The following is a 27067-nucleotide window of genomic DNA, read 5'->3' as shown; positions in this document are numbered from 1 at the left end:
ATCCTTCGCATTAACTCTTTCTCCCTTTGCTGCATTCCGTACAATCTAATGCCGTCCACCTGTCCTCAAACTCTTCCTCCCCTCCGAGGCCTCCCCTTAACTGCACACAAGAGGGTGGCCTGCTCTCGGACTGCTCACTGTGCAACCTTCTTGGATGAGGTGCCTCGCTCTGCCCCAAGCAACGACTCACTCTCCTCCCCCCACCGCCCCCCCCCCCCCCCCCCCAACAATTCGGTAAAATGCACGACCACTGTTTAGAACATCCCACAGCTGAGATGTGAGCTCAGTACTGAAGTGGGCGAGGGGGAAAAGGGAGATGATGCAGGTATGAAGCCACATCATCTCTCTCCCCCATCCTCCTCACTCCATGGAACTTCAGAGTTGATGCTCAACATTGGGAAATCTGAATACAACTGTACTCTCTCCACCAACTCCATCCCCTAGACCCACTGTCCCAGGCTGGATCAAACTGTTCACAACCTTGCTCAACAGTCGAGTTTCTGATCCATTATCCTCGCCCTGATAAAGACCGCCTACTTATATTCGCTGGAGTTTAGAAGAATGAGAGGGGATCTTATTGAAACTTTTAAAATTCTAACAGGACTAGGCAGACTAGATGCAGGAAGGATGTTCCCGATGATCGGCAAGTCCAGAACCAGGGGTCACAGTCTAAGGATAAGGGGTAAGCCATTTAGGACAGAGATGAGGAGGAATTTCTTCACCCAGAGAGTGGCGAACCTGTGGCATTCTCTACCACAGAAGCAGTGGAGGACAATTCATTAAATATATTCAAGGAGTTAGTTATATTTCTTAAGGCTAAAGGGATCAAGGGATATGGGGAGAAAGCAGGGACAGGGTACTGAATTTGGATGATCAGCCATGATCTCATTGAATGGCGGAGCAGGCTCGAGGGGCTGAATGGCCTCCTGCTCCTATCTTCTATGTTTCTATGTTTACTTCTATTTCCGTAACATCACCTGTCTCTGTGCCCTACCCCAGTCCACTTGCTGCTGAAACCCTCATCCCTGCCTTGGTCACCTCCACACTCGACTATTCCAATGCCCTCCTGGCCAGCCTCGCATCCTTCACCTTATGTTCTGCCAAATCTCTAACTCGCACCAAGCCCCGTTCACCCATCACCCCTGTGCCCACTGACCTACATTGGTTTCCTACTCCTCAGTGCCTTGAATTTAAAACTCTCATCCCTGTGTTTAAATCTCTCCATGGCCTCGCCCTTCCCCCTATCTTTAATCTCCTCCAGCCCTACAACTCCCCCCACCCACTCCATTCCTTTAACTCCAGCCTCTTATCCATCTCCTTGAACAGAAACTTGAAGAGCTTTAGTCACGAGACACGTAGACTTACATCACAAGCGTAGTGAACTTCATCCACAGAGTACTTCTTTTTGAAGTGGTCACGGGAGTGAATCCTTTAAGTAAAAAAGAGGTTAGGAGAGTATTAACAGTTTAAAGTAAGACTTTTCTTTTAAAAGCATCTGTTTTCTGCCCTCCTGCCGGTTTGCCCTGCTCCAGAGTGCTTCCTCCGCGGACAGGGATGAATTAGGAATTGACCCCGTTTCCCAACAGGTTACGGGGGAGGGGGGCAGCAGATTCTTGCCCCACTTGTAGGGCAGGTCGACCTCTCTCCCAGGAGCTCGCTGGAATGCTGCGGTTTTCCTGGAGTATTTCCCTACTCTTGCGCAGGTAGTTATAGGCGGTGATCCCCCAGCTGTTCCAGTGTGCGAGCACCGTCAGTCCCAGCTGATTCCGAACTCTGCTATTGTTCAGATGGTGCATTTGAAAAATTTCCAAAAGGCACCAGTAATCTCTTCTCCTAGCCTGTGTAACGGACACTTTTGTTGAAATACATGATAATTTTTTTTTTTTTTTTTTTTATAAAAGGACAAAGATTGCTCTTAATTAAGAACCTCCATCCATAGAATGTTTTTTATTGATCAGGAAATGACACTCGCCAAGTATTTATACAGCAATAGTATTACTGTAGAAGGGTTTTAATAGAGAAAGCGAGAAGAAACTGCTTCCTATGTTCCACAGGCAGGAGAGTCGGTGACCAGAGGACACAGATTTAAGGTGATTGGTAAAAACCAGAGGGGAATTGAGAATTTTTTTTTTGCACAGCGAGTTGTGATCTGGAACGCGCTGCCTGAAAGGGCGGTGGAAGCAGATTCAATAGTAACTTTCAAAAGGGAATTGGAGAAATACTAGAAGGGGAGAAATTTGCAAGGCTGTGGGGAAAGAGCAGGGGGGAGTGAGGCTAATTGGAGCGCTCTGGATAGCACAGGCACGATGGGCCGAATGGCCTCCTCCTGTGCTGTACAATTCTATGATTCGCCTGTTGGGCCTTGTGTAAGTCAGTGGGAGAGACTGTAACTGCTCCCTAGGGTTTATCCTGTGACGGCAGCGACTAGAAGTTGCGGTGAGGGGGAAGAGGAGATCTTCAGGAGCCTAAACTGCACTTTTCTCCTTGCAGGAGTCAAAAAAATACAAATAACCCCCAGAATCAACCGCACGGAGGGGGAAATTCATATACTTTTTACATAAAGTCATTGAAAGGAAGCATCGTGATTTGTTTCACTGTCAGGATGCACCATTGTGCTGCATACAGAGGCCATTTCATCAATATATTAATTAGCGCTGCGGCTAATTGCAATCAAACAAGAGAGCAGCAGCTGCAGTGTTAATTACAGAGGGAGATAGTACAACACAGATAAATATTCACTCGCGCTTCGAGTCTGCTCCCAGAGCCAAGAGTAAATAATGGTTTCCGTCAATTTGTGTGCTTGGCAAATTACAGAGCAACAGATCCCAATCGCTCACCGTCTGCCCTCAGTCAAAAGCCACATGAGGAATCACAATACTGCAGGCAAATTCATTGCTCGGAAAGCACACAGTAACTGAAGGGATTGGTTGGAAAATGAATGATTCCCTCCTGAAGTCACGGACTCTTGCCGGGGAGCAGGTTTCTCCAGGTACCCTCCGGCACCACAATCCGGAGAGTGTACCTCAGCAAGCTATTGGACTGCAGAGCTCATCGCAGCCAGGCCCAGACTGTCCAAATTCAACAACCACATGTGGACATTTACAAGCAGGGCTAGGGGTAGGACAGAGTGGGGTTGCTGGCTCATAAGAACATCAGAAATAGGAGCAGGAGTCGGCCATTTGGTCCTTCGAGCCTGCTCCGCCATTCAATAAGATCATGGCTGATCATCTACTTCATCTCCACTTTCCCACCCTATCCCTATATCCCTCCCCCCTCGAGATCGCCAGGCCCAGCTACCCTACTGCTGCTCCGATAATCAGCTAACTCAGCCCAGGCCAGGGGATCGAACCTGGGAGTCTCCTGCTCTGTGCAGCTCCGCTCCACACTTCAGTAGGCGTGGGGAGGGAAGGTGAGAGAGAGAGAGGAAGGTAAGGGAAGGCTAATTGGACACACAGTCAAAATATAACGTAACAGAATTCTGGTTGACGGCAAACCATGGGGGAAGTCCGACACAGTCCATTAGGTGTCAGAGCTAATGTGCTACTTGTAGAGTTATCACTAGGGTGGTTTAATATACAATCCGCACCGCTTACAGCGGCCGTGTTCGTGCGCACATGATTTGCTCGCGATACGCAAAGCCCGATGTAACATATATGAGACTTGGTCACGATCCAACCACTACATAGAAGATAGGAGCAGGGGTAGGCCATTCGGCCCCTCGAGCCTGCTCCGCCATTTAATGAGATCATGGCTGATCATCCAAATTCAGTACCCTGTTCCTGAGGTAAGCTCCCAAAACAATGCCAGTGCCAGCACCTTTAATCAAACATTATTGCAAGTGTAAGGAATAGCAGCAAGCTCCAAGGACCAGCAGACAGCACCCTGAGGTGTGTAAGCAATTTTGACTCGAAAGTCACGGTCAATTCTCCTGAACTGCTGTTTGTGAATGTCTTTCAGAAATTAACATTTAATAAAGAGGTGTTTCAAAGAAGGAAATACATCTACTGAGTGCAGCTCGTCCCAGAATCATACAGCACAGGAAGAGGTCATTCGGCCCATCGTGCCTGCTCTTTGAAAGAGCTCTCCAATTAGTCCCACTCCCCCCGCTCTTTCCCCACAGCCCTGCAAATGTTACTATTCAAGTATTGATCCATTTCCCTTTTGAAAGTTACAACTGAATCTATTGAAGGCAGTGGATTCCAGATCACCACAACACGCAGCATAAAAAATAAATCTCCCCATCTCCCCTGGTTATTTTGCCAATTACCTTAAATCTGTATCCTCTGGTCTGAAAGTCCCAAGCTCTCTAAAGAAGATAATCAACTAGATTCCTTTTTTACCAATGTGCATTAAACCAGTGCTGCAGAGCGAACAGGGATGGCAGGAATGACGTATGAGGAGAGATTGGGTCGATTGGGCTTGTACTCGCTGGAATTTAGAAGAATGAGAGGGGATCTTATCGAAACTTATAAAATTCTAACAGGACTAGACAGACTAGATGCAGGAAGGATGTTCCCGATGGTCGGGGAGTCCAGAACCAGGGGTCACAGTCTAAGGATAAGGGGTAAGCCATTTAGGCCTCTATCTGCACTGTGGGGTTTCTGTGATTCTGTGAGATGAGGAGGAATTTCTTCACCCAGAGAGTGGTGAGCCTGTGGAATTCTCTACCACAGAAGGCAGTAGAGGCCAATTCATTAAATATATTCAAGGAGTTAGATGTATTTCTTAAGGCTAAAGGGATCAAGGGATATGGGGAGAAAGCAGGGACAGGGTACTGAATTTGGATGATCAGCCATGATCTCATTGAATGGCGGAGCAGACTCGAGGGGCCGAATGGCCTACTCCTGCTCCTATCTTCTATGTTTCTATGTAGTGGTCGGATTGTGACCAATGCTCCCTCTAATTTTTTTTTGTGCACGGCCCCTTTAAGGGGCTGCGGGGCCCACTCAAGCTTGCGCGCCCGAGCAGTTTTTCCACTGAGAAACGGGCCGGCGCGGGAGCTTCAGACAGCTGCGTGGCCGCGCAGCTAAACGGGAACATCGATGATGGTGACCCCGGAGCAGCTGCTTGAACGGCCCGAGATAGCCGGCCCGCTCAATCCGCCATCGGCAGCACCTTTGTAATTCATGGCTATGGTGGTGGGGAAAACGGCCAACGCCATTTGTCCGATATAGGTGGCTGCCGGGGATCAGCGGGGAAGGTGTAGGGGCCAGGGACTGGGCCGGCTCAGAGCAGTGACAGCATGGGAATGATGTGAAAAAGCCCATGGACTTCAACATTGGAAAGAGAAATCAGGTGCTGGGACGGGACAACAGCAGCAACTTACATTGTATTTATATAGCGCCTTTAACGTAGTAAAACGTCCCAAGGCGCTTCACAGGAGCGATTATCAGACACAATTTGACACCAGGCCACGTAAGGAGATATTAGGACAGGTGACCGAAAGCTTGGTCAAAGAGGTCGGTTTTAAGGAGCGTCTTAAAAGGAGAGAGAGGTAGAGAGGTTTAGGGAGGGAATTCTGGAGCTTGGGGCCTTGACAGCTGAAGGCACGGCCGCCAAAGGTGCAGCGATAAAAATCAGGGGATGCTCCAACGGCCAGAATTGGAGGATGGCCAAGATCTCGGAGTGTTGTAGGGCTGGAGGAGATTACCGAGACAGGGAGGGGCGAGGCCACGGAGAGACTGGAACACGAGGATGAGAATTTTAAAATCGAGGTGTTGCCGGACCAAGAGCCAATTGTAAATCAGCAGCGGGGCGAAAGAGAAAGGACGATTACGAGAGAGTTCGGGAAAATGACAAGGTAGAAAGTGGCTTACTTCCCCATCCACACTGCGTGACTCTCCGGGAGTTTGGGCACAAACAGAAGTGACTTGCCAGTAGCAACATCCACGGCACCGTAGCAGTCGGGCTCGATCACGCCGAATGTCCAGTGGAAGTAAGATTCCTGCAACAAGGAACAAGCTTACTGTTAAAAAAAAAGAGCTCTCCAATTAGTCCCACTCCCCCCTGCTCTTTCCCCAGAGCCCTCAAATTTTCCACTTCCAAGTATTTCTCCAATTCCCTTTTGAAAGTTACTATTGAATCTGTTTCCACCGCCCTTTCAGGCAGCGCGTTCCAGATCACAACAAATCGCTGCGGATAAAAAATTCTCCTCATCTCCCCTCATTCCAGACGCCAAGCACTGAAATTCAGCAAACCCTATTAAAGCACTCAATGTAAAACACTGTGCCAGCTATCTTATTAGTTGCTGACATGTGTGGATACGTGCACAATTATATAATTTATATCTCAATTACCAGCTCCTCTGTGCACTGCATATTCATCAATTGTGTGGGAGGTCACAGCGGGAATCCCCTTTCACCGTGGCTGCTCAAAGTCAGCACCTACTCTCTGGGCTCCCCTCCCCAGGGCGGGGTCTCTCCGGGCTCCCCTCCCCCTGCCCCAGGGCGGGCTCTCTCCGGGCCCCCCTGCCCCAGGGCGGGCTCTCTCCGGGCCCCCCTGCCCCAGGGCGGGCTCTCTCCGGGCTCCCCTGCCCCAGGGCGGGCTCTCTCCGGGCTCCCCTGCCCCAGGGCGGGCTCTCTCCGGGCTCCCCTGCCCCAGGGCGGGCTCTCTCCGGGCTCCCCTGCCCCAGGGCGGGCTCTCTCCGGGCTCCCCTGCCCCAGGGCGGGCTCTCTCCGGGCTCCCCTGCCCCAGGGCGGGCTCTCTCCGGGCTCCCCTGCCCCAGGGCGGGCTCTCTCCGGGCTCCCCTGCCCCAGGGCGGGCTCTCTCCGGGCTCCCCTGCCCCAGGGCGGGGTCCCTCCGGGCTCCCCATTTTATGTCAGCCTATTATTTTGTAACCAGCTGTTTACATGCGGTTACACTCAGATTGGCAGGGGGTGGGGGGGCCGAGGGCGCGGCGCGGACAGGCGGGGGGGGGCCGAGAGCACGGCGCGGACAGGCGGGGGGGGGGGGCCGAGAGCACGGCGCGGACAGGCGGGGGGGGGGCCGAGAGCACGGCGCGGACAGGCGAGGGGGGGCCCGAGAGCACGGCGCGGACAGGCGAGGGGGGGCCGAGAGCACGGCGCGGACAGGCGAGGGGGGGCCGAGAGCACGGCGCGGACAGGCGAGGGGGGGCCGAGAGCACGGCGCGGACAGGCGAGGGGGGGCCGAGAGCACGGCGCGGACAGGCGAGGGGGGGCCGAGAGCACGGCGCGGACAGGCGAGGGGGGGGCCGAGAGCACGGCGCGGACAGGCGAGGGGGGGGCCGAGAGCACGGCGCGGACAGGCGAGGGGGGGCCGAGAGCACGGCGCGGACAGGCGAGGGGGGGCCGAGAGCACGGCGCGGACAGGCGAGGGGGGGCCGAGAGCACGGCGCGGACAGGCGAGGGGGGGCCGAGAGCACGGCGCGGACAGGCGAGGGGGGGCCGAGAGCACGGCGCGGACAGGCGAGGGGGGGCCGAGAGCACGGCGCAGACAGGCGAGGGGGGTCCCGAGGGCACGGCGCCGACAGGCGAGGGGGGGTCCCGAGGGCACAGCGCCGACAGGCGAGGGGGGTCCCGAGGGCACGGCGCCGACAGGCGAGGGGGGGCCCCCCCCCCGAGGGCACGGCGCCGACAGGCGAGGGGGGGCCCCCGAGGGCACGGCGCCGACAGGCGAGGGGGGGCCCCGAGGGCACGGTGCCGACAGGCGAGGGGGGGCCCCCCCGAGGGCACGGTGCCGACAGGCGAGGAGGGGGCCGAGAGCACCACGTGGTAAGCAATGTTGCCTTTATTTTTTTTTGGTGCACGAGCCCTTTAACTGGCTGCGCACCCCATTCAATTTTTCCACACGTGTGCGCTTATTTACATGTAAAGCCGGTGAGTGGACTGCGCAAGAGCTCCAGACTATTGCACAGCTTAGAGGGAACATTGGTGGTAAGGCAAGAGGGGCCGAGGGCTTGAGAAAGAACGAATGTGAATTTATATAGAGCCTTTCCCATCCTCAGGATGCCCCAAAGCACTTTAAAGCTGATGAATTTTTGTTTTTGTTTTTAAGTATAGTCACTTTTATGTAAGAACATAAGAAATAGGAGCAGGAGTCGGCCATTCGGCCCCTCGAGCCTGCTCCGCCATTCAATAAGATCATGGCTGATCATCGACCTCAACTCCACTTTCCCGCCCGATCCCCATATCCCTCGATTCACCGAGAGTCCAAAAACCTATCGATCTCAGCCTGGAATATACTCAACGACTCAGAATTCACAGCCCTCTGGGGCAGAGAATTCCAAAGATTCGCAACCCTCTGAGTGAAGAAATTCCTCCTCATCTCGGTCTTAAATGGCCGACCCCTTATCCTGAGACTGTGCCCCCTAGTTCTAGACTCTCCAGCCAGGGGAAACAACCTCTCAGCATCTACCCTGTCAATAAGTGTGCAGACTGATTTGCGCACAGCAAAGTTCAACCAGCAGCAATAATGAGATAAATGGACAATTCATTGGTTTTTTTTTAGTGATGCTGATTGAGGGATAAATATTGGTCCAGGACACTGGGGAGAACTCCCCTGCTCATCTTTGAAATAGAGCTGTAGAATCTTTTACACCCACCCGAGGGGGCAGACGGTGTCTCACTTTAACGTTTCATCTGACAGTGCAGCACTCCCTCGGCACAGCCCCTCCGACAGTGCAGCACTCCCTCGGCACTGCCCCTCCGACAGTGCAGCACTCCCTCGGCACTGCCCCTCCGACAGTGCGGCGCTCCCTCAGTACTGCCCCTCCGACAGTGCGGCGCTCCCTCAGTACTGCCCCTCCGACAGTGCGGCGCTCCCTCAGTACTGCCCCTCCGACAGTGCGGCGCTCCCTCAGTACTGCCCCTCCGACAGTGCGGCGCTCCCTCAGTACTGCCCCTCCGACAGTGCGGCGCTCCCTCAGTACTGCCCCTCCGACAGTGCGGCGCTCCCTCAGTACTGCCCCTCCGACAGTGCGGCGCTCCCTCAGTACTGCCCCTCCGACAGTGCGGCGCTCCCTCAGTACCCGCCTCTCCGACAGTGCGGCGCTTCCTCAGTGCGGCGCTCCCTCAGTACTGCCCCTCCGACAGTGCGGCGCTCCCTCAGTACTGCCCCTCCGACAGTGCGGCGCTCCCTCAGTACTGCACTGGAGTGTCAGCCTAGATTATGTGCTCAAGTCTCTGGAGTGCGATTTGAACCCACGTCCTTCTGCCTCAGAGGCGAGAGTGTGACCCACTGAGCCAAACTGGCACTTCCTCATATGGCAAGGAGGCGGCGAGCGAGGAGGCGATGATGAAACTCTTATATCCAACATCTCCCCCAGCCCTGGCGGTGAAGCCTCTTATTGTACACAACCACCCAGACCCAGATTCGATGACTCATTCGCTCTCATTACTGCTGCTGGTGTTAGCTCCTCAACAGAAGCACTGAACACCAGGTGACTGCCGACGGTAATTAAATGCAGAAGATACTGCCAGCATACCCGGCTCGGCAGTATAACTTTATAACGATGCTTGCTGATTTAACTACTTAAGCTGTCCCAAACAGAAGGCATGGTGTGGAGATGCCAGAGCTGGACTGGGGTGGACAAATGTAAGAAGTCAAACAACACCAGGTTATAGTCCAACAGTTTTATTTGAAATCACAAGCTTTCGGAGCGCTGCTCCTTCATCAGACTTCACCTGACGAAGGAGCAGCGCTCCGAAAGCTTGTGATTTCAAATAAAACTGTTGGACTATAACCTGGTGTTGTGTGACTTCTTACATTTGTCCAAACAGAAGGGACTGGGATTCAACTTTTTTCTAACTCTTATTAGATTGGATTATATAATGCAGTGTAGGGCGAACATAAAACTGTCACATTCCATTCCCTGCACTTACAGGCAAGTTAGTTTCAAATCTATTAATCAGATTGCTTCTAAATATCTCAACTCGAACGTAACCCTCTGTACACATCTGGATGAGTTGCACACTGTTCCCTTTCCCTATTAGCGATATTACTGTCAGTGCTGTATTGTACTGTTCTGATACTGCAGCAATGAATCCAGTCATCACCCAGCAATGTGTAACTTCAGTGTCTACATCTATAAAGAACAGACCACCCACTGCCTCTTTACAATATGCAATTGGGACAGATAGCTGCCTAACTGTGAGCTATATAAATTGGAGAGCGAGCGTGCGTCCAGGGCAAGCGAGGGGCCGGGGGGGGGGGGGGCAGAGCGAGCGAGGGGCCGGGCGAGCGAGGGGGGCCGGGGGGGAGGGGGGGCGCAGAGCGAGCGAGGGGCCGGGGGGGGGGGGGGGGGCGCAGAGCGAGCGAGGGGCCGGGGGGGTGGGCAGAGCGAGCGAGCGAGGGGCCGGGGGGGGCGCAGAGCGAGCGAGAGGGGCCGGGGGGGGGGGGGGGGCAGAGCGAGCGAGGGGGGCCGGGGGGCAGAGCGAGCGAGGGGCCGGGGGGGGGGGGCGCAGAGCGAGCGAGGGGCCGGGGGGGGGCAGAGCGAGCGATGGGGGCCAGGGCAGAGCGAGCGATGGGGGCCGGCAGAGCGAGCGATGGGGGCCGGCAGAGCGAGCGATGGGGGCCGGGGGGGGGGGGGGGTGGGGGGGCAGAGCGAGCGAGGGGCCGGGGGGGGGGGGGCAGAGCGAGGGGGGCCGGGGCAGAGCGAGCGAGGGGCCGGGGGGGGGGTTGGGCAGAGCGAGGGGGGCCGGGGGGGGGGGGGGGGCAGAGCGAGCGAGGGGGGCCAGGGGGGGCAGAGTGACATGCGAGTCATACTGCTAGTGTTTAAAGTGGGAAGAATGAGGGTAAATTTCAAAGATTAACAAACATTGTATCAAGGACAAGAAACTAACCATTAATATTCGATAAAAGGTTACTGTATAAGATAAGAGCTCACAGGGTTGGGGGTAATGTCTGAGCATGGATAGAGGATTGGTAATTTTCTGGTTGGCAAACGGTAACTAGTGGGGTGCCACAGGGATCGGCGTTGGGACCTCAACTATTTACAATCTACATTAATGACTTGGATGAAGGGACCGAGTGTAATGTAGCCAAGTTTGCAGATGCTACAAAGATGGGTGGGAAAGCAAGTTGTGCAGAGGACTCAAAGAATCTGCAAAGGGATTTAGACAGGCTAAGTGAGTGGGCAAACATTTGGCCGATTGAGTGTAATGTGGGAAAGTGCGAGGTTATCCACTTTGGCAGGAAAAATAAAAAAGCAAATTATTATTTAAATGGAGAGAGATTACAAAATGCTACAGTTCAGAGGGACCTGGGGGTCCTTGTGCACGAAACACAAAAAGTTAGCATGCAGGTACAGCAAGTAATCAAAAGGGCAAATGGAATGTTGGCCTTTATTTCAAAGGGGTTGGAGTATAAAAGCAGGGAAGTCCTGCTACAACTGTACAGGGTATTGGTGAGACCACACCTGGAGTACTGCGTACAGTTTTGGTCTCCTTATTTAAGGAATAATATACTTGCATTGGAGGCAGTTCAGAGACGATTCACTCGGTTAATTCCAGAGATGAGGGGGTTGTCTTTTGAGGAAAGGTTGAGCAGGCTGGGCCTATACTCATTGTAATTTAGAAGAATGAGAGGTGATCTTATTGAAACATATAAGATACTGAGGGGGCTCGACAGGGTAGACGCAGGGAGGATGTTTCCCCTCGTGGGGAAATCTAGAACTCGGGGGCATAGTTTCAGAATAAAGGGTCGCCCTTTTAGAACTGAGATGAGGAGGAATTTCTTCTCTCAGAGGGTCATAAATCTGTGGAATTCTCTGCCCCAGAGAGCTGTGGAGGCTGGGTCATTAAATACGTTTAAGGCGGAGATAGACAGATTTTTGCAAGATAAGGGAGTGAAGGGTTATGGGGAGCGGGCGGGGAAGTGGCTTTGAGCCCAAGATCAGCCATGATCTTATTGAATGGCGGAGCAGGCTCGAGGGGCCAAGTGGCCTATTCCTGCTCCTATTTCTTATGTTCAATCAGGAACATCCTGTGTCTTTGTGAGAGGCTGAGCTTTGTCTCGGAGTCTCGGGAGCTACAGAACTTTAAATGCTGCAAATAGTGACACCACAATTCCCGGCCAAAATGGAGAAGATTCCCCATCAATCTCACCTGGAGACCGCACTGCTGTCGGTGACTGGGATTGATTTTGCGCACATCATTTGTATTGTGTAACTATCCTCCTCTCATAGCATTTTGTTGGAGAAATAATCCTGCTTTTATCGGGAGTCTTTCCTGTAGTTTCGGTCATGAGCTCTGTTTGCTGTAGTTCGTAGAGACTCTGCTGAAATAGACACTGTTTGCTGTGAGTCCCACCCCATCTCCAACTCATTGGCTGACAGTCGTATCAATACTCACTCCGAACTTTAAATCCCTGTTCCTGGTGATTCCCATTTGCCTTTAGTTGCTGATGCCAACAGAGCTCTTGTTTCTGATTTATCCATCCAATGAGGCAACAGTGCCAACAACAACCCTTTCCAAACCCCTCGGCCCACAACATTCGAACAGAAGAGAGCAGCGAGTAATCACAAATAACACCGAGTTACCTGGCTCTCGCAGACCAGTTTGCCATGGGTTGAGGGCTGGACATAATGCCACAGGCCATACTTCAATTATCCGTTCTAAACTCAGGATTACACCAAATGTGTGCATAAATCAGAGGTGGGTGATTCATAAAACATGGACAGATGCAGAGCACCATTTCTCTTCGGAACATACAAGTCTAACCCAAAACACAACATGAGGATTACTCCGTGTTGCTGCCGTATAAGGTAAAGCAGCTTTCAACATTGGCTAACCAGATGGCCTTGCCCCTAGAGGAATGGCAATTCCTAGCCAGCCGATTAGTGCCATGCCACTGGAAATTGAGCCAGGGGTTAAGTAGGGAGAAATATTTCCTCTGGCAAGTGGATCGACAACCTGAGGTCATAGATTTAAAATAATTGGTAAAAGAACTGGGGGGGAAATGAGGAGAAATGTCTTCACACAGAGGGTTGTTAAGATCTGGAACGCACTACCTGAAAGGGTGGTGGAATCATATTCAATAGGAACCTTCAAAGGGCAATTGGACATGTACTTGAAGAGTTTGCATGGTTATGGGAAAAAAGCTGGGGAGTGGCATGAATTGGACAGCTCTTTCACAGAGCCAACAGGCCAAATGGTCTCCTGTGCTATAAGATTCTTTCATTCTATAGAAGCCTCTCCTGATCACTGTCCAGTCAGTCCTGCTGGAGGGTGTGTAAAGGGGCAGGATGAAGCTCGGATATGATACTTTCAAATAGCCTGTCTACACGGATATGAAGAAAGGCCACTCGGGAAGGTCCCGGAGAGCAACTGAACCCAGTGGGACTGCACTCCCAGTGTGAGTCAGCTCCTTCAGGAGAGGTGGGGACAAAGCTGGCACCTTAGAAGGATATTAAGCAGGTGTTCCAGGTGAAACAGCGATTTACTTGTACTTCTTGCAATTTAGTATATTGTATTCGCTGCTCACGTCTCTGCGCCTGCTTAATATCTGTCACATCTCCAGCTTTTTCCAGTTCTGATGAAGGATCCCAGACCTGAAACGTTAACTCTGTTTCTCTCTCCACGGATGCTGCCTGGCCTGCTGAGTATTTCCAGCATTTTCTGTTGTTATTTCAGATTACCAGCATCCGCAGTATTTTGCTATCGTACCCTAGAAGGATATGTTGATGGGATTAGTTGAAGTAGGTTGGGAAGTGGTTCATATGGTGCTTAAAACACCGGCATCGACCAGTTCACCGAATGGCCCGTTTCCGCGCTGTATGTTCTATGTAATCACATACCCCTATCTGAATGGCAATAGATTGGGAGAAGGGGAAGTGCAACGAGACCTGGGTGTCCTTGTGCACCAGTCGCTGAAGGTAAGCATGCAGGTGCAGCAGGCGGTTAAGAAGGCAAATGGTATGTTGGCCTTCATAGCGAGAGGGTTTGAGTACAGGAACAAGGATGTCTTGCTGCAGTTGTACAGGGCCTTGGTGAGACCACATCTTGAGTATTGCGTGCAGTTTTGGTCGCCTTATCTGAGGAAGGATGTTCTTGCCATGGAAGGAGTTCAGCGAAGATTCACCAGGCTGATACCTGGGATGGCAGGAATGACGTATGAGGAGAGATTGGGTCGATTGGGCTTATACTCGCTGGAGTTTAGAAGAATGAGAGGGGATCTCATTGAAACTTATAAAATTCTGACAGGACTGGACAGACTAGATGCAGGAAGGATGTTCCCGATGGTCGGGGAGTCCAGAACCAGGGGTCACAGTCTAAGGATAAGGGGTAGGCCATTTAGGACAGAAATGAGGAGGAATTTCTTCACCCAGAGAGTGGTGAACCTGTGGAATTCTCTACCACAGAAGGCAGTTGAGGCCAATTCATTAAATATATTCAAGAAGGAGTTAGATATATTTCTTAAGGCTAAAGGGATCAAGGGATATGGGGAGAAAGCAGGGACCGGGTACTGAATTTGGATGATCAGCCATGATCGCATTGAATGGCGGAGCAGGCTCAAGGGGCCAAATGGCCTACTCCTGCTCCTATCTTCTATGTTTCTATGTAACACACACACCTACCCAGGAACCAAAGTAACGGAGCTCTGTCTGTACCCACACCATCGCCTGAGGCATTAGAAACTGAGTCTCACCTGACGGAAGACGTTAACAACATCGGTGCAGTATAGCTGGGTCTCGTCTCCCCCCTGCAGCACCACCACCGACTTCTTCGGCACGGCGGTGTTCTTACGCAAGCTTTCACACAGCCGCCGCCTATTTTGGGCGAAAAGGGCCATCGGCACCCGGAGGGTATCATTTCCCAGCGAGAAGGAGGGCCTGAAAGCAGGTTACAAGAGAAATGGATTAACAACTATACACCATGAACCAGCAACAAATCAGACTTCCTACTGTGAGCAGAAACAGACTCAACACCCGCTCCTCCCGCCACCCAATCTAGGGGGTCAGCCTTTTCTCAGTGGGTATCACTCTCGCCTGAGTCATAAGGTCGTGGGTTCAAGTCCCACTCCAGAGACTTAAGTAAAAAATCTAGGCTGATGCTCCAGGGCGGTCCCGAGGGAGCGCCGCGCTGGCGGAGGGGCGGTCCCGAGGGAGCGCCGCGCTGGCGGAGGGGCGGTCCCGAGGGAGCGCCGCGCTGGCGGAGGGGCGGTCCCGAGGGAGCGCCGCGCTGGCGGAGGGGCGGTCCCGAGGGAGCGCCGCGCTGGCGGAGGGGCGGTCCCGAGGGGCCGTCTTTCGGATGAGACATTAAGCCAAGACCCCGTCTGCCCTTCAAGTGGATGTAAAAGATCCCACGGCACTATTTCTATGAAGAGCAGGGAGTTCGCCCCAGAGTCCTGGGGCCAATATTTATCCCTCAATCAACATCACTAAAACAGATGATCTGGTCTTTACCACATTGCTGTTTATGGGATCTTGCTATGCACAAATTGTCTGCAGCGTTTCCTATATTACAACAGTGACTGCACTTCAAAAAGTACTTCATTGGCCTTACAGCCCTTTGACACATCAATGAGGTTATTAAAGTCACTGCATAAATGCAAGTCTTTCTTTTCATTTTTTATCAGATCCAAGTTTCTTAAATCAAGAGTCTGTTGGCACTCCCAGATCCAACAGTCTAACGATATATTCCAACAGCCCAACTGGACAAGAGTGGGTGCAGATATTAGACTCCGAGACAACCAATGCACCGAAGCAATCAACAAGACCAAAATAATGTTGAAGTCCAGAGCCAGATAACGGGGTAGCAGTCAGAGGAAGCCCTGCACACAGCGCACTGGGCAGACTGCACCGGGAGAGCTGCGTCCCGTTCTGGTCAAAGAGGCACAAGGGACACAGTTGCGACAAGAGCCACGAGGCTGCTCACTACTATCAGTGGGACTGAATTATGACAGAAGGCTGGAGAAACACGACCTCAGATATATACAAGCTAGCGCACACAATAGAAAAGGCAAATCCAGGCACGGAGGCAAACTAGTTGTGATCTGGAATGCGCTGCCTGAAAGGGTGGGGGAAGCAGATTCAACAGCAACTTTCAAAAGGGATTTGGATAAATACTAGAACAGAAAACATTTGCAGGACTCTGGGGAAAGAGTGGAAGAAATGGGAGTACAGTATTAGGTGGGGTCAGACTAAGAGAATACAAGGTGGTCTAAGAGAGGTTTACAGTGCATGTGTGTGAATGCCCGAAGTGTGGTAAATAAGGTTGGTGAGCTGCAGGCGCCAATAGACACATGAGAATATGATGTCATGGCGATAACGGAGACCTGGCTCAAAAAAGGGCAGGATTGGGTTTTAAATATTCCTGGATACAAGGTGTTCAGGAAAGAAAGGATGTGGAGTGGCAGTATGATTAAGGAGAATGTTACAGTGCTGGAGAGAGAGGATGTCCTGGAGGGGTCAAAGACAGAATCTATTTGGTTAGAGTTAAGAAACAATCGAGGTGCCATTACACTACTAGGTGTATTCTATAGATCACCAACTCGTGGGAAGGATATAGAGGCAAATTTGCAGGGAAATTACAGAGAGGTGCAAGAACTATAGAGTAGTGATAATGGGGGACTTCAATTATCCTAATATAGACTGAGATAGTAATAGTGTAAAGGGCAGAGAGGGGAAAGAATTTCTGAAGTGTGGTCAGGTGAACTTTCTTGATCGTATGTTTCCAGCCCGACGAGGAAGGCGGCATTGCTGGATCTGATTCTGGGGAATGAGGTGGGTCAAGTGGAGCAAGTGTCAGTAGGGGAACATTTAGGGAACAGTGATCATAGTATCATAGCTATGGAAAAGGACAGGGAGCAATCTAGAGTAAAAATACTTATTTGGAGGAGGGCCAATTTCAGTGGGTTGAGAACGGACCTGGCCCAGGTAAATTGGAATCAAAGATTGGCAGGCCAAACTGTAATCGAACAGTAGGCTGCCTTTAAAGAGATGGGAGACTACACTGAAAGGTATGAAGGTGGACATACAATGGCTAACATTCAAGGAAATAATGCATAATTTGCAACAAACATATATTCCTCTAGGGCATAAAAACCCAAAAGGAAAAGTGATCTAACCATGGCTAACAAAAGAAATTAAAGCTAGTATTAAATCAAAGGAGGAAGCTTATAAAGTTGCCAGAAAAAGCGGTCAGCCTGAGGATTGGGATCTTTTTAGAAATCAGCAAAGGGGGACCAAGAAATTGATAAAGAAAGGGAAAATGGAATATGAGCACAAACTACTGAAAAATATAAAAATGTAAATGTAAAAGCTTCTATAGGTATGTGAAAAGGAAAAGACTGGCGAAGGTAAATGTAGGTCCTTTACAGTCAGAGACGGGAGAATTTATAATGGGGACTGAGGAAATGGCAGAGAAATTAAATAAATACTTTGTTTCTGTCTTCACGGAGGAAGACACAAAAAACCTCCCAGAAATACGAGAAAACCAAGGGTGTGGCGAGAATGAGGAACTTAAAGAAATTATTATTAGTAAAAAAAACAGTACTAGCAAAATTAATGGGACTAAAAGTCGATAAATCCCAAGGACCGGATGACCTACATCCTAGGGTTTTGAAAGAGGTGGCCATTGGGATAGTGGACGCATTGGTTGTCATCTTCCAATCCTGCAGATTGGAGGATAGCAAATGTAACCCCGCTATTTAAGAAAGGAGGGAGAGAGAAAACGGGGAACTACAGACCTGTTAGCCTCACATCAGTAGTTGGGAAAATGCTGGAATCTATTATAAAGGATGCAATAACTGGACACTTAGAAACTAATAGTCAGATTGGGCAGAGTCAACATGGATTTATGAAAGGGAAATCCTGTTTGACAAACCTATTGGAGTTCTTTGAGGATGTAACTAGTGGAGTAGACAAAGGGGAACCGGTAGATGTGGTGTATTTGGATTTTCAGAAGGCCTTCGATAAGGTCCCACACAAGAGGTTGGTGAACAAAATTAGGGCACATGGAATTGGGGGTAATATACTAGCATGGATTGAGAATTGGTTAACAGACAGAAAACAAAGAGTAGGGATAAACGGGTCTTTTTCAGGATGGCAGGCTGTGACTAGTGGGGTACCGCAAGGATCGGTGCTTGGGCCCCAGCTATTCACAATCTATATCAATGATTTGGATGAGGGGACTAAATGTAACATTTCCAAATTTGCAGATAACACAAAGCTAGGTGTCAGTGTCAGTTGCGAAGAGGATGTGAAGAGGCTTCAAGGGGATCTCGACAGGCTCAGTGAGTGGGTGAGAACATGGCAGATGGAATATAATGTGGATAAATGTGAAGTTATCCACTTTGGTAGAAAAAACAGAAAGGCAGAGTATTTCCTAAATGATGAAAGATTGGGGAATGCAGATGCTCAAAGGGACCTGGGTGTCCTTGTACATGAGTCACTGAAAGTGAATGTGCAGGTGCAGCAAGCCATTAGGAAGGCAAATGGTATGCTGGCCTTCATCACAAGAGGATTTGAGTACAGGAGTAAAGAAGCCTTACTCCAATTATATAGGGCCTTGGTAAGACCACACCTGAAGTACTGTGTACAATTTTGGTCTCCTTATCCAAGGAAGGATATACTTGCCATAGAGGGTGTTAGAATAAAATTTTGTTGGACAAGATTGCTGGACAAGATTTTGCTGGAAAAGACAAACAACAAATTCGCTGACTGGGACTAATTGAATCACTGCACAGTGAGACATGCCACGCTTACGCATGGCTGGAACAAAGTTCGTCTCGTGTCCTGACTGGGGCTAATTGGATCACTGAGGACTAACAAGGTTCACTGGTATCCTATCATCGAACTAATCACTTGTATCCTATTATTGAACTAATCACATTCCGCCGGGGAACCAGACGGAACGAAGACCTGAAGAGGCAGAATTGGCAACACAAGTGTGTAAACGCCTGACTGGAGGAAAATAACGATATGCGCTAATAAACAAATTTATTGGATGAATGTAAATGATCTAAAACCAACTTCTTGGAATTGTATATAAGCTCGGCACGTACTACAATCGGGGAGAAGGTGCTCTCGCAGACCGCGTGGTTGCAGACGCTTCTCCCAGAGCTCTGTCATTTAATAAAGTTGTCTCTCTTACTCAAAGTCTAGTTTCCGAGGAATCATTTTTCCTACAACAGAGGGAGTGCAACGAAGGTTCATGAGATTGATTCCTGGGATGGTGGGACTGTCGTATGAGAAGAGATTGAGTAAACTAGGCCTGTATTCTCTTGAATTCAGAAGAATGAGAGGGGATCTCATTGAAGCATACAAAATTATTACAGGGCGTGATAGGGTGGATGCTGGGAGAATGTTTCCCTTGGCTGGGGAGTCTAGAACCAGGGGCCACAGCCTCAGGGTAAAGGGAAGGCCATTCAGGACTGAGAGGAGAAGAAATTTCTTCACTCAGAGGGTGGTGAATCTTTGGAATTCTCTACCCCAGAGGGCTGTGGAGACTCAGTCATTGGGTATATTCAAAACAGAAGTCGATAGATTTCTGACTAGTAAGGGCATCAAGGGATATGGCGATAGGGCCGGTGAATGGAGTTGAGGCAGATCAGCCATGATCTCATTGAATGGTGGAGCAGGCTCGAAGGGCCGAATGGCCGACTCCTGCTCCTATTTCTTATGTCCTTACGGTTCAGGTACAGTCGAGGTACATTCCCACAAGGGGGAAAGGTAGGCCAACCAAATTCAGAGCTCCCTGGATGACAAACGAGATAGTGAGCAAGATGAAGCAGAAAAAGGGGGCGTATGACAGATGTCAGGTTGAGAATACAAGCGAGAACCAGGCTGAATACAGAAAGTTCAGAAGGAAAGTGAAGAAGGAAATAAGAGGGGCAAAGAGAGAGTATGAGAATAGACTGGCAGCTAACATAAAAGGGAATCCAAAAGTCTTCTACAGGCATATAAATAATAAGCTTGGTCTGGGAGTCTGACCAGAGATAGTGGTCATCAGCACTGGTCTGGGAGCCTCACCAGAGATAGTGGTCATCGGCACTGGTCTGGGAGTCTGACCAGAGATAGTGGTCATCGGCACTGGTCTGGGAGTCTGACCAGAGATAGTGGTCATCGGCACTGGTCTGGGAGTCTGACCAGAGATAGTGGTCATCGGCACTGGTCTGGGAGTCTGACCCGAGATAGTGGTCATCAGCACTGGTCTGAGAGTCTGACCAGAGATAGTGGTCATCGGCACTGGTCTGAGAGTCTGACCGGAGGTAGCGTTCATCAGCACTGGTCTGGGAGTCTGAGCAGAGATAGTGGTCATCAGCACTGGTCTGGGAGTCTGACCCGAGATAGTGGTCATCAGCACTGGTCTGGGAGTCTGACCAGAGATAGTGGTCATCAGCACTGGTCTGGGAGTCTGACCAGAGATAGTGGTCATCGGCACTGGTCTGAGAGTCTGACCAGAGATAGTGGTCATCGGCACTGGTCTGGGAGTCTGAGCAGAGATAGTGGTCATCAGCACTGGTCTGGGAGTCTGACCAGAGATAGTGGTCATCGGCACTGGTCTGGGAGTCTGAGCAGAGATAGTGATCATCGGCACTGGTCTGGGAGTCTGCCCAGAGATAGTGGTCATCACCACTGGTCTGAGAGTCTGAGCAGAGATAGTGGTCATCAGCACTGGTCTGGGAGTCTGACCAGAGATAGTGGTCATCGGCACTGGTCTGGGAGCCTCACCAGAGATAATGGTCATCGGCACTGGTCTGGGAGTCTGACCAGAGATAGTGGTCATCAGCACTGGTCTGGGAGTCTGACCAGAGATAGTGGTCATCGGCACTGGTCTGGGAGTCTGACCAGAGATAGTGGTCATCAGCACTGGTCTGGGAGTCTGACCAGAGATAGTGGTCATCAGCACTGGTCTGGGAGTCTGAGCAAAGACAGTGGTCATCAGCACCGGTCTGGGAGCCTCACCAGAGATAGTGGTCATCAGCACTGGTCTGGGAGTCTGACCAGAGATAGTGGTCATCAGCACTGGTCTGGGAGTCTGACCAGAGATAGTGGTCATCAGCACTGGTCTGGGAGTCTGACCAGAGATAGTGGTCATCAGCACTGGTCTGGGAGTCTGAGCAAAGACAGTGGTCATCAGCACCGGTCTGGGAGCCTCACCAGAGATAGTGGTCATCAGCACTGGTCTGAGAGTCTGACCAGAGATAGTGGTCATCAGCACTGGTCTGGGAGTCTGACCAGAGATAGTGGTCATCAGCACTGGTCTGGGAGTCTGAGCAGAGACAGTGGTCATCAGCACCGGTCTGGGAGCCTCACCAGAGATAGTGGTCATCACTTGAAAGGTGGTGAATGAGTGAGTGAGAACAGAGGTATAAAAGATACTAAATGGTTAATCCAGAGTAATATTTCAAGTTGAATCACAAGTGCAGGGCAAGAGGTCATAAATAGAGACTGAGTAAAGGCCGGTGTGAGATTGGTTACTTTACATAGAATTGACATTCTTCCAGCTGGTTTATGTAAAATAAAGTTACAAGCAATCAAACAAATGGGCGCAATGCTTAGATTAAACATCGACCTCCCTGGGAGAAATCTCTCGAAATGATTACAGAGGTTTAATTGCACTTTATTACTCTGATCCTGCTGACATGTCTCATCAGGACTGACATCAGGGCACAGAGCAATCAGCACCTGGAGTGGGCTCTAGGTCAGGGGAGTGAAGCTAAAAACCTGGAGTCATGCAAGAGGTAGGCTGATGCTGTGATTGGGGAACCTAGCTTATTATGGAAGGTGAGCTAGATGGGCCGAATGGTCTCCTTGAACTGCACTTGGGAGCGTTATCAAGCAGAGAGAACCCACTAGCCTGCAGTGTGAACACATCCTAACTGACCACAGCCAGAACGGGAACAAGTTGTCGACACTCCGCTGGGAATTAACACTACCAAATTGTCTTCAGGTCACGACCCAACAATCTAGTCAGGCGACTGGGGCGAGCGAGACAGAGAGGGCGAGCGAGACAGAGAGGGCGAGCGAGACAGAGAGGGCGAGCGAGACAGAGAGGGCGAGCGAGACAGAGAGGGCGAGCGAGACAGAGAGGGCGAGCGAGAGAGAGAGGGCGAGCGAGAGAGAGAGGGCGAGCGAGACAGAGAGGGCGAGCGAGACAGAGAGGGCGAGCGAGACAGAGAGGGCGAGCGAGACAGAGAGGGCGAGCGAGACAGAGAGGGCGAGCGAGACAGAGAGGGCGAGCGAGAGAGAGAGGGCGAGCGAGAGAGAGAGGGCGAGCGAGAGAGAGAGGGCGAGCGAGACAGAGAGGGCGAGCGAGACAGAGAGGGCGAGCGAGAGAGAGAGGGCGAGCGAGAGAGAGAGGGCGAGCGAGAGAGAGAGGGCGAGCGAGACAGAGAGGGCGAGCGAGACAGAGAGGGCGAGCGAGACAGAGAGGGCGAGCGAGACAGAGAGGGCGAGCGAGACAGAGAGGGCGAGCGAGACAGAGAGGGCGAGCGAGACAGAGAGGAGCAGTACTGAGGGAGTGCCACACTGACGGAGGTGCCGTCTTACAGATGAGACGTTAAACCGAGGCCCCGTCTGCTCTCGGGTGAATGTAAAAGATCCCATGGCACTATTTCAAAGAGGAGCAGGGGAGTTCTCCCCGGTGTCCTGGGCCAATATTTATCCCTCAATCAACATCACAAACAGATGATCTGGTCATTTATCACATTGCTGTTTGTGGGAGCTTGCTGTGTGCAAATTGGCTGCTGCGTTTCCTACATTACAACAGTGACGACACTTCAAAAAGTACTTCATTGGCTGTGAAGCTATTTGCGACGTCTGGTGGTCATGAAAGGCGCTATAGAAATGCAAGTCTTTCTTTTTCCAGAGAGAGCCAGAGCACTCTCATCGACTTGAGCCCAGAATCTAGGTTAACACTGCAGTGCAGCACTAAGGGAGTGCAGCACTGTCGGAGGTGCTGTCTTTCAGATGAGACATTAAACCAAGTCCCTGCCTGCTCTCTCATTGGATGTAAACGATCCAGTGTTATTGGAAGTAGTGCAGGGGGAGTTCTCCCCAGAGTCCGCGCCAATATTTACCCCTCAACCTAAAAACAGTGCATTTATCTTTGCTGTTTGTGGGAGCTTGCTGTGCGCAAATTGTCTGCCGTGTTCCCTACATTACAACAGTGACTCCACTTCCGAAGTACTTCATTGGCCGTAAAGCGCTTTGGGACATCCTGAGGTTGTGAAAGGCCCTGTAGTAATGCAAGTTCTTTGTATATCGCTACATATACTGTACATGCCTGCACTCAAACACAAACACAGTCATTGCCTTGGACAGGCTGCAGCACTGCGCACTTCTAAACCAGTTACCATCATGCAGCCTCGCATCAAAGCTCTCTTCACGCCTGTCTGGTTTCCACTTGGATCAGTCTCATTGCGCTGTACTTTTAATAGCTCAACCCCCTCCCATACCACCTCAGGAGGTTCCCGGCAGCGCAGCCCAGCCCAGGCTCCATTCCCCCCACCCCCACATCAACAATCACCGCCACGCATCATCTAACTCTGCCCACTGATAGACATGGATCGAGCTTTTATTAAGATCTCACACCCTCCAGCCCTCTCGCAGTGGGGTACCCGAGTCACTTCATCTCAATCTACCCCATGGGCTGGTGAAATCGTACTTCCCTTTGTTTTTTTTCCCCAAAAGACAGCTGGAACTCAGACATAGCAATTCATCCCTCTGATAGTTTATCAGGGCTGTTCCTCCCCCACAGGCTGCACTAATGTTATTCATAGAAAGAATTTTCAACATAGAAACAGGCCATTTGGCCCATCCAGTCCGTGTCGGTGTTTACTCTCCACGCCAGTAAATAATACTAATCTCACGTACCCACCCTGTTCCCAGATCCCTTTCCCTTCATCCACCGGGATTTAGGGAACTTTCCCAGTTCCCTTCCCCCCCATGGCCTAGAACATTAGAAACTGGTTGGTGTGAATCATTTCAAACATCACATACCTGAAAACCATTAAATATTACATCGGGCTGCATGGTAATTTTGTGCCAATAGTTTGCACGATATACAGTTCTGTAGTTGATGGAGTTTAATATTTGTTTCGAACATTGTAAACTGCCCCAATTATAGAACATTTAAACACAGACACTTGGCCAGTTTTCATTCTTTTGAAGTCCGCACATAACCCATGTGATAAAAAATAATGCTTCCGTCAATGGTTTCTCCCTCTCACTCCCAGCCTCACCCTCCTCGCCTAAATCTACCGCCAAAAAAGCTCAATCTCCTCACTTATGCCAAACACTCTTCTCCCTCTCGCTGCCTAAAGCCCAATTGTGTCGGAGGTTGTTGAGTCCTGCTCCAGTGCCCGGGGAGGCTCGGACATTTCACAGACAATCTTCATTGCCACGATTCATCAACAACTCCATTACTGTAACACGCAACTACCCGGATGGTAGGTGAACTAAATGGTCTTCTCATCCAGCAATTCCTTGCACATCACACAAGGAAATAAAATTGACTACTGCATGGGTCCTCTCTCATCTCCAGCCCTCAAACCTCTGCCTCCCTCCGTCATAATCTTGCTCATCGCTGTTTTATCAACATGACAGTGGTCTGGGGTCCTCAGAACATCCCTCTCGCGCTCCAAATACCTTGTCCTACACACTAACTCTTCCTCCGCCCCATCTACTCGACCTCATGCTTTCCTGGGGTCTCCATGGAATTCCTCACCTTTCTTCTTATACCTGCAGAGGAGAATGATAGCCAGGTGGGCCAAATGGCTTCCTCTGGTATCCCAGGGACACCACACAGGTTAAAAAACTCTAGCTGTAGACCCGATTGCCAGTGTAGGCAGCAAGTCTGCCAATTGTGCCCATCGACCCAGCGCTGGGGCAGGGCTGGCACAAGCCTGGGAGCGAGCGGTTCACCGGCAAAAGGCAGAGGGACCAAAACAAGAAATATGGGGGGAGGCGAGGACACAGAAAAGTGAGATGTCATCCCAACACAATTCCTGTGTCCATGCCAACACAGTGCAATTTAAAAAGGCGTGCCCTGGTTGTGAAAATGCTGACGAGCTTGGCATTTGTGGTATATTGGAGCAATAAGAGTGGAATGGGATCAACAAGGTGTGGGCACTGAACTCTTGACTAGGTGCAATCTATCTTATTATACACAAGTATTGGAATTGTATCTCATTCCTGAACCCAGGTACACCCGCTAGTATACGGCCCTTGTTATGCTGTGCAAAGAAAATTCACCAAGGCAGATTTTACATCTCTGCACTGAATAGAAAGACTCGCATTTCTGTAGCGCCTTTCACATCCCAAAGCGCTTCACAGCCAATGAAGTACTTTTGAAGTGGAGTCACTGTTGTAATGTAGGAAACGCGGCAGCTAATCTGCACACAGCAAGCTCCCACACACAGCAATGTGAGAATGACCAGTTCATCTGTTTTAGTGATGGTGGCTGAGGGATCAATATTGGCCCCAGGACACCGGGGAGAACTCCCCCTACTCTTCTTCAAAATAGTGCCCGTGGGATCTTTTATGTCCACCAGAGAGCATACGGGGCCTCGGTTTAACATCACATCCGAAAGACAGCACCTCCAACAGTGCAGCGCTCCCTCAGTACTGCCCCTCCGACAGTGCAGCGCTCCCTCAGTACTGCCCCTCCGACAGTGCGGCACTCCCTCAGTACTGCCCCTCCGACAGTGCAGCGCTCCCTCAGTGCTGCCCCTCCGACAGTGCAGCGCTCCCTCAGTACTGACCCTCCGATAGTGTAGCACTCCCTCAGTACTGCACTGGGAGCGTTAGCCGCGATTTTTGTGCTCAAGTCCCTGGAGTGGGACTTGAACCCACAACCTTCTGACTCGGATGCGAGAGTGCTACCCACTGAGCCACGGCTGGCCCAGGGCTGCATGGTGATAGATGTTTACCTGTGATGTACTGTATCTAACATTAGTGCAGTTGGCTAAAACGGTGTCAGCATAGCTTCATCTGTGGATAATCAGCGATTTCCTACTGGACAACACTGCTTTGATCTCCTTAATTCCCAAGTGCCGGCCTTCCTATTAATTCTGCATCTAAGGAAGCGCATTTCTCATTCACAAAGCCCTTCCTCTGAAGAGGTTCACCTGCCTTATTTTAAATTTCAAGATTATTCCCTTTAGTAGGGAAATCCAGACAAAGGGAGGGGTGTTGCACGGCCCCCTCAACTCTCATTAAATCCCCAGTCAGATCGACCTTACCCCCCACCCCCGGCCAGGCACCTGCAACTTTACCCAGTCTCTCATCATAACTCAGTCCTTTCAACCCAACCATTAACACTTGCTGCCTTCCAATTCTACACTGCAATCCCCAAATCCAGCAGGCAATGGAGGAGGAGAATTCATGCAGCACTGATTTCCATGACTATTTCTTTTAATATCCTTGGGTGGAAACTGTCTGGATCTGGAGATTTGTCCAGCGGCAATCCAATTATTTTATCGATTGCCGGCGAGATTATGTGCTGAAGTCTCTGGAGTGGGACTTGAACCCACAGCCTCCCGACTCATTCATTTGTAGTCATCAGATTTCAAACCTGCCGCAATCCACATGTCAAACCCGCCGCAATCCACATGTCAAACCCACTCACCATCTCCACCAGGCGCTCTCTATACAACAGTCACTGACTCAAAACAATTCCGTGTGTGAAGCACTGAGACGCGACAAGCTGCAATATAAATGAAAACCTCACATCTCTTTCCTTCACATCCCAAATGAATAAGCCCCAAGTGCACCAATCAAGCTGATTAAAGCGTTTCTTTGCCGTACCAATGAGCGTTGCTGCGCGCACACTGGCTCAATGTGATCTCACATCTGAGTAAACTTGCAGACACATTCAATCTATCCCTACACTTCAAGCCAATACAGAGTCGCATTCTAGGAGCACCGGGCAACACAAATTCTACAACTCCTTCACATCTACATCAGGTTTAAACCAAAGGATTATCACACTGGTGACATAACGCGCCTGAAGCAGCAACCCCACACAGTGCAGTCGTCGTTCTACACCTCCCCCACCCCAGCAGTTTCGGTTCTGTGTAATCACTACTGAGGCACAACAGCAGTGTGTTGTGGGCAAAGTATCCCCAGACTGACTGGGATACCTGACCAACAGCAGGTGCC

The 27067-nt window shown here is 50.8% G+C and overlaps 1 protein-coding gene across 1 annotated transcript in view; it reads right to left on the bottom strand.

Annotated features, from left to right (window-relative positions):
• The window catches only part of pepd (peptidase D), a 214165-nt gene that overhangs the window by 171444 nt on the left and 15654 nt on the right, over nt 1-27067 (bottom strand). Inside the window, 3 exon segments of the mRNA XM_085991901.1 lie at nt 1366-1429; nt 5817-5944; nt 14605-14788. Coding sequence (XP_085848027.1) covers nt 1366-1429; nt 5817-5944; nt 14605-14788 — 376 coding nt within the window.

The sequence above is a fragment of the Somniosus microcephalus genome, chromosome 6 (assembly GCF_052327205.1).
Source record: "Somniosus microcephalus isolate GS21.2 chromosome 6, FLI_Smic_1.0, whole genome shotgun sequence".
Lineage (NCBI taxonomy): Eukaryota > Metazoa > Chordata > Chondrichthyes > Squaliformes > Somniosidae > Somniosus > Somniosus microcephalus.
Note: the sequence above shows the minus strand (reverse complement) of the source record. Positions and strands in the feature narration are given on the sequence as shown.